We start from the raw sequence: 7,869 nt of genomic DNA, 5'->3' as shown, positions 1-7,869 counted from the left end.
TATGGACAGAACAAGAAAATCAGAGATTTCTAGTAGCTGCAGAGGAAGGCTCAAAAACATTCCTTTCTGTCCCCTGAAGCTGCACACATTTGATTAACCTCTCCACACACTAAAGATTCTAACACTACAAACTCCCCAGTCCCTTCTCAGTTAACTTCTACTCCTAAACCCGAGCTTCTGCAAAATCCATGATGGTTAGACGCACCCACCCCGCTCACATACTGCTCTCCAAAAACAAGCCCAGAAAACCTATCACCCACTCCTACAGGTCGAGTCCTCAGGCCACAGCACTGCAGTGCCAAGGCTGGCAGAAGTAATTACAAACTCATTTTCTCTGTGCAACTTAGAACAGACACTTCATCCCCCCGCATTTCAAAGAGACTCGGAACAGTAACCTGCTCCGCACAGGTAAACGCACGCAAAGACCCCAAGACATGGCACTTCGATCCTTCTGAACTCCACCAAAATATCAAAAGCCGTTCTGCTTTCTTGTCCTTTTCAAAAGGACGTCAAAGACTCCACCAATCGGTCCCGCAAAACATCCAGGTCTCACCACTCACAGCGACTCACTCCTGCTGACCCTGAGCCTCCGTTCTTACGCAAACCTACCAGGAGACTAGACCTAGAGAGGTCCCACCCCAGCAGGACCCAAATAAAGGAGGGAAAAGGTCACAAATAAGGGAGAGCCGCGAACTACCAACTACAAGCTTTCTGTGAGGTCAACATCAACCAGTTAAGGTTCTTGGTAAAATGAAACTTTGTGGTTTTAGGGATGCTGGGGGTTGGGGGGGAGGGCCCACAGAGGAGAGGAAGGTCCAGTCAGTCTGAATCAGTATCTTTAAAGGAAGTGGCAGCCCCTTCTTGCTTTTTCTCAGGGTGCCTGGAAAAGGCCCCAGTAGAGTTGCTCTCTCAAGGTTTTGAACTCACAGAAAAAAAAGGAAGGGACAGGCCAGTTGTAAAACAGACCTGGTATCCTCTCCACCCTACCCCACCCCCACTCCCTCTAATTAAAGCAGCATGCAGAATTGACAAAAATCCTTCAAGGTTTTTTCAAGCCCCAGCCTGATGCCCCAAAGAGAGATAAAAAAGTAAAGGAGTTTCTATACAAACACTGGGCACGATTTAGTAGGTTCTCAATAAGAGGGGAAAAAGAAGGCAAAAACTTCAGGTACCAGCCTCTCCTGTCCTTTTCCTCCTTCACCGGCCCTGGTCTGAGTGCCCAGGGGTGTCCTGTTCTGTGCCAAGCCTGAGAGCTAAGGCATGGGGGTCTGCTCCAGGCCTCCTGTCTTTGTTCACCCAGACCCAGGTCTCAGAACAAAACACACACACACACACACAAAACTACCACACAAACTTACCACCACCACGAGTGCAAAAACCCAGGCGGTTCTCCCAACGTGATGTTTTTTTCCCATCGAATCTGGAAAGCAGAGAGCAGAGACCGCTTAGAGGAGCAGAGAAGGGTGGGCTGGGGGCTTCCCGGAGCCAAAAAGCTGTGAAGACCAACTAACAATAAATGCCAAAAGGTGATAAAAATTCAAAATGGTGGCCACAGTGGCTGCTCCTGAAAACAAAGGCTCTAAGAATAGTGGGGAAGAGGGGGTGTCAAGAAATTGGATGATGGGGGGGGAGTTCCACTCACCTCCGACAAGAAGGTCTGTGCAGATTTCTGTGCTCCTACGTGCAGTAAATATTCGTAGACGTATAAAGCTAACCTGGAAAGTGGGCAAGGGGCACAGAAAGAGAGGGCGTCAGATCACACGGGGCGCTCGCTTCTGGACCTTGCCAGCAGGCTTCCAGCCCTGTCTGCGCTGTCCCATTGTGGCCCCAACCAGAGGTGAGCAGCTAGCTCGGCCCTGCCTCGGGGCCGCGGGTGGAAGCAGTCAGGGGGTGGGTACCAGGGGACGCGTTGCCTCGAGCCGTGAGAGCTGGAGAGCAGCCCCCAAACTTGAACTTCCAACTGGCATCGGGGCCAAACCAACCTAGGTCTCTCAAACTCGCAAACCTCCCGACCACAGAGCCTCCCTCCTTTTCCCGACCCACTCGTTGCCACCCTCTCTCCAGCTCTGAGGGTCCGGGGAGACTCAGTCCTGGACTCCGGGGTGCTCAGCGCGCTCTGGAGAGGGCAGCAAAGCGCCACCCTCACCAGCTCCCCCTCAAGCAACTGTCCCCCAAGCCCAGGGCCAAGCCGGCGCCGCCGTCCCTGCCCAGCGCGGCGCCCGGGAGGGCGCGGGGCGGGCGGCGAGGCCGAGGGCAAGCAAGGGAGAGCGCTCCCGGCCGAACAAAGCCCCCGGCACGCACTCCTCACGCCGCCGGCGGACAAAAGGAGCCTTCGGGGCTGCTGGAGCCACGCGCCCCCTGCCCGCGCCCGCGGGGCAAAGTGCGGCCGTCGCGGCGGGCGCCCAAGCTAGCGCTCGGGACCTCGCCCACCCCTCTCCGCGGGCCCCCGCGCCCGGCACGCCCCGCGGCCACCAGGTGCCCCCTCCCCCGGCGGCGCCCCCCGACGCCCCGGCCTCCGCCGCCTCCCAACAATGGGCTCTCCCACGCCGCCCGCCGCGGCCTCGGGGAAGGGGCCAGGCAGGCGGCGCCCGACCCGGGGCGCAGCAACCCCCGCCCGCCCACCTGCCTCCCACCGCCCTCCCGCAGCCCGGAGACGGCGCGGCCGCCACTTGGAAAATAGGGCTTACTTTTCCCGAGCCTGCCCGTCCGAGGGCACCGCCGAGCCTTTGCCTTTGGCAAACATGGTTTGCAGAGAAGAGGGCGCCGAGCCTCGCCGCCGCCGCCGCTACCGCTCCGGCTGCTCCCGAGCTGCCCCTTCGCTCCCGGCCCCCTCCCCGGCCTCGCTCGCTCGCCCGCTCGCGCTCTCCTCGCCGCGCTCCCCTCCCTCCCCCCCAGGCGCTGGCTCCGCGCTCTTTCCAGCTGTCAAAGCGTCAGCCCCGGCCGCGGCCCCATCGCCCTGGAACTCCTCCCGCGCCGGCTCGGCCTGGGGTGCCGCTGCCGCCGCCGCCGCCGTTCGCCCGCCGGCCCGGCCGCCCGCTGGCTCGCTCGCGCGCCCGCCCGCCCGGCTCCGCCTGCGCCGCCCTCTGCGCCTCCGGCACCGCTGCCGCCGCCGCTGCCGCTGGTCTACTTGGAGCTCAACCGAACGTGGCTACCCGGGCGAGGAAGCGAGGCGGGCGTCAACGTCCCGCGATTGATGGCCGCTTCGGCCAATCGGCGCGCGGGGGCGGGCCCGACGGCCCGGGAGGGACGCCCTGTCAGCGCCCGGCCGCGGCAGTCCCCGCTGCGGCCGCCTCCACCGAGCCGCTGCCCCTGCTCCCGCGGCCGAGCCGGGGGTGCCCGGGGGCGCGCGCCTCTCTTTTCTGTAGATGTGGGGAGGGGACTCGAGTCGGGCTGGGGGAAGCTCTGGTCTCCCGGCCCCGGCGACGAGGGGGTTTGCCCGGCGCTCTCCGCGCCGGGGACACCGGGGGGGCGGGGGGCGCTGCGGCAGCGTCGGAGGGGAGGGGGCGCGGACCCCTAAGCGGAGAACCGCCGGCTCCCTCCCGCCGCGTCCCTCTCCCTTATCTGCCCCTCACCTTCCCCGCCCGGCCCAAGCCGGCCCAGCCCTTATCTCCCCCTCCCCCTCGGCCGCCCTCCCCCCCTGGTCTCCGACCCCGACCCCCTCCCCAGACTCCAGTCCGCTCCCCAGCCGCCCCGCCCCCGGCCCTCCCTCTTGCCCAGTCCGCCTTCCAAGCGCCGGGCCCGGGGCTCCACGCTGCGAGCTGGGCGGCTCGAGCCGGCGCCGAGGCGCGCGACTGCTCCTTTACTACATCATTAAAATACTTTGGAAAGCCCCAAAGTGGAGCCGCGCGAAAAAGGTCCTTGGCGTGCTTTGGGGAGCCTGGGGGAGGGGACGGGGGACTTGTGCTAAGAGAAGGGAGAGTGCTCCCAAATTTCTAAGGTCTGGTAGCCCTGGCAAGTTAGCCCCTTGGCTTCTCCACAGGAGACTGTGCCGTTCCGGGGTACGGGGGCGTCACCTGGGTGTCCCGCAACGTGGAATGCGCGCCATAGAAATCTGCAAACTTCAAATAAATGGACCTAAATTGGGGAGTGGGGGGGGGATGAGAGGGTTGGGGGGAGGGGAGGCTTCCATTGTCAGTGACCCAGGTGTACAATGGGAAATGAGGGGGGCTGGCAGAGTGACCCAGCTATTTGATGCTGACTCCTCTCTGCCCACGCTGAGAACCCCGAGTACACACTCTGACTCCCTTATTAGACCAGAAACCAGCGAAATAGGGGAAGACTCCCCCATTTTCAGACTGCTTTTAGAGTGCGGTTCTCTTTAAATGTGATAAAACACTGTCGGCACTGTCTCTTTAAAAGAGTCAAGCAGAAAAAGCTGTGTAAGCGCTGATTGGCTGCCGGTTTGGATACATCTTTAGGGGAGCCTTGAAACTGTTAGCCTAGGTTGATTTTTTTTTTTTTAACTGCGCTGTTCCAATAAACAAGTAACGCCCCTCCCCCTAACATGCCTCGCACCAAACAATTAAAGGATAGGTCAGTGTCCTGGGGAAAACACGTTTCAAGTAGGAAAACTCAGAACTAAATTTAAACAAAATAAAGAATAATTCCCTACCATTAAAGTTTGCTTATTTTGATCTGTTGAAAAGAGAAAAGGGGCTTTTAAAAGAAATGCCCCGCAGCAAACCGATCTGCATTGGTTCAGGAAAGAGACTCGGTGCATTTTTGGAAGAATGTTCTACTCAGTGTAACAGCCTCCCTAAATTAGAATACAGCCAGGCCCTACGGATGCTTCTGGACGCACTCTGTTCTCTGCTGGGACCTAGAGATCGCAGGGGAAGGGGACAGAAAAAGGGAAATACTGAACCCTAGTCCATGGTTGTCTATGCCTGCCCTTAGTTTAAAGGTTGTTTTGTGAATGAGAGAAGCATGGAGGTTGGGAGCGAGTTGAAATACAACGATAGGGGAGAGAAGGAAATAATTACAGTTATTTTTTCCCCTAGGCGGTTTAATTTAATAGGGCTAACTTAAGGTACCTTAGAGCCCACACTAATTAAATTGGCCTGTTCATCCCCTTCCCCTGGACTTCTATTTTTGATGGGCTAGGAATGGCCAAGGATGGCTTGTCAACAGACTGACTCACAAGAAGCCTGACTCATCTTGGGTCTGCAAGGCCCACAAATTATGAGTATCGGTCGGGTCCTGGCTAAAGGAAAACAATGCCCTTCTCTGGCTCTACTATGGCAGTGTCTACCAAGTTGGCCATGACCTATCAGCACCAGGGCTGCAGCGCAAACCTGTTTGGCCATCATTTTCCTTATCTGTCAAATGGGAAAGGAGGGTTAGAAGGTCTTTAATATCTCTTGAGAATCTGATGTTCTATGACGCTGATTTCCCTTCTATAGTTTTCTTTCTCCACCCCCCCCCCCCCCCCCCCACCTCCCCAGCCCTCCCACCAAGAAATGGACTAACACCTTCTTCGGGAGCATATGTGGCACAAGAAGAGGAGTGGTGTTCAGGGAACCTTTACCAGGCACTCTGTCCTTGTGGTCTGCCCTCTGCTAGGGCCTGACACAGAATGATGCCCCATGTCAGTAGATTCTTAGTGAAGCGAAAAGAGACAGTGAGAGGACCCAGAGAGAGACAGCAGGGAGCCCCCCAGCCTGCTGGAGAGAAGGGAGTTGACAGGCTCCCGGGAAGCAGGACCACTCAGCAGCCCCAACCAGGTGTGCACACAGTGATCCAAGATGCAGTCAGATCAGAAGCCAGTCCAAACACCCAAGAACAGCATTCTAAACCTCAGCCTACCTTTCCCACTGAATTCCCCAGCTCCCCCTTCCCCAGATCACATCTTTGGGCCTGGTATCTCTACCTGGAATGCCTCCCGCCCCAACATTCCCTTTTGACCATTCCTTAGGGCTAACATCCCCTTCTATTCCATCTTCTCCAAAACTTCTTTGCTTTTCGCTCTTGGAGCAAAACTCATCCTTCCCTCTGCTTGGTCTCATTTGGCTTAAACTTCCACAGTGGTTCTCCATTCATTCTGCCTATTGTTGTAGCCCGTTGTTTACTGTCTGTCTGCTCCGCCAGACCTGGCAGGGAGAGGAACTAACTCTGAGTCATCTGTGTGTCTCACCACCCAGCACAGGTTCGATTCCTGTGTGTACGTCAACACTGGTGTACGTACCAGGGGCTAGGGAACCACGAGAGGGAAGAATGGTTTCATCCTCAAAGTAGCTCTGGGCCCAGAGGGGAGAGAAGAGACACCACCAACAATGGGATGAGAAAAGGCCCCTCTCCCAGCCCCACCCACCTAAACCACCAGGAACTACTGCGCTTTGGGTCCTCAGAATGTACCGGGTCATTGCTCGTATATCCACCCTAGACTCGTTCATTCTTTCCTCCTCCCTTTCTCTAACCCTCCCTCTCTTCCTTTCCTTCTTTCTTTGAGCACATGTCCATTGAGAATCTACTATACCAAGCATTGTTCCAGGTACTAGGTAATAAACCAAACAAAAATCCTTACTCCATAGACCTTATGCTGTTGGGAAATCCTCTGTCCAAAGCCTCTTTCTGTGACAGACTCCTACTGATTGTAAAATCCAGCCTGGACAGGTAGCACCTCCACCAGGAAGCCCTCCCAGGAAGCCTTCTCTGAGCTCCCAGACTGGGCCAGGTGTCCCCTGGCAGCCCCGGGACCACCCCCCTAAACCACAACAGATTGCCCTTGGCCACACTGCATAGATGTGGACACATGTGCATCTCCCTCATGGGAGCATGAGTTCCTCCTGGTCAGGGCATGGCCATCATTCACCCGTGGACCTCCAGTGCCCAGCACCTGTGGTAAAGGAAGAGTCAAATGACTGAGTGACCAGAATGAGGAGGATACAGGCAGATGAGGTGGGAGAGGAGGAGAAGGAGAGGTTGACTCCAAGCTTGGGCTAGAGTAGCCACTCCTTCACTCAGCTGCCAGAAACTGGAGGCCAGAAATCCTGGTTGGCAGTGGCCAGGCCTCCAGAAGGTGGCGGTTAAAGGAAAAAGACTTCAGGCCGGAGGGCTCAACCCAGGAGGTTGTGCTGACCAGGGATGCCAGGGGATCTCCCTACCTCTCCCTGGCAAGAAGCTCTCTTTCAGAGTCCCTCACACAGCTGCTGGAAGGATGGGGCTCCCCTGGCGGGGGGGGGGGGGGGGGGGGGGGAAGGGGGAGGGGAGGGGAGTGGAGAGGAGGGGAGAGGGCCTCGGAGTCCATCCCCCTCCTGCCCCAGCACAGCAGGTCCTGGAATTGAGTGGAGGAACCTCTGGTCAAAACCTGGGACTCTTCTGCCAGGGGGTGAGGGGCTCCGGCCCAGGCCGGTCGGCCCCGGTCTTAGCTGACATTTCCCCAAGGGGATCAGGTGCCTCCATGAGGGGGTATGAAATCCAGCATCTAGGCCTTTCTGGTGGATGTTGGACAGACTGTCTGGGAAAGGAGGACCTCACTGTCCATGTCCAGGGCAGGCAGGAGGACAGCCTGCAGGAATTGCGGGGACTCGCCCGCTGGGCTGCCAGTCGGTGCTGGCCAAGCCCGCGTTTCCGATCGCCTCTGGACAGTGGAGAGTCAGTGCTTTGAAGGCTGTTTGGAGGCTCCGAAGAGATAGTAATTGGAGAAACAGTCTGTAAATTGAAAAAGATGATTGCTCCTGATGTTATTAGCACAGCAGAGCCGGCAAAAGGAGAGGTGCTAAGAAAGAAGGAAGTGAATTTAAGTTTAAAATCAAATGTGTTTTGAAATGTCTTCGACAGGACACACACCTGTGCTGAGACACCTTGTCAGAGCAAAACGGTTTTAGGCATTTTCTTGAATGGATTTCGTTCTATCTAGAAAGCACCTAC

General features: G+C 57.3%; 1 protein-coding gene across 3 annotated transcripts in view; it reads right to left on the bottom strand.

Moving 5' to 3' along the window:
- SSBP3 (single stranded DNA binding protein 3) overlaps window positions 1-2,836 on the bottom strand; it is a 161,135-nt gene extending 158,299 nt beyond the window's left edge. For 2 of the 3 annotated variants that reach the window (XM_040627267.1, XM_040627268.1), the window contains exons 1-3: window positions 2,688-2,835; window positions 1,643-1,715; window positions 1,359-1,420 (exon numbers count right to left, since the gene is read on the bottom strand). In XM_040627267.1, coding sequence (XP_040483201.1) covers window positions 1,359-1,420; window positions 1,643-1,715; window positions 2,688-2,743 — 191 coding nt within the window. In that variant the 5' untranslated portion in view covers window positions 2,744-2,835. Of the gene's footprint in view, window positions 1-1,358; window positions 1,421-1,642; window positions 1,716-2,687 lie in introns of all 3 variants that reach the window. The other variant, XM_040627266.1, reaches the window with a different exon arrangement.
- Window positions 2,837-7,869: the final 5,033 nt, after the last annotated feature.

Source organism: Ursus maritimus, unplaced genomic scaffold, assembly GCF_017311325.1.
Source record: "Ursus maritimus isolate PB19 unplaced genomic scaffold, ASM1731132v1 scaffold_12, whole genome shotgun sequence".
Lineage (NCBI taxonomy): Eukaryota > Metazoa > Chordata > Mammalia > Carnivora > Ursidae > Ursus > Ursus maritimus.
This window is presented reverse-complemented; position numbering and strand designations above follow the sequence as displayed.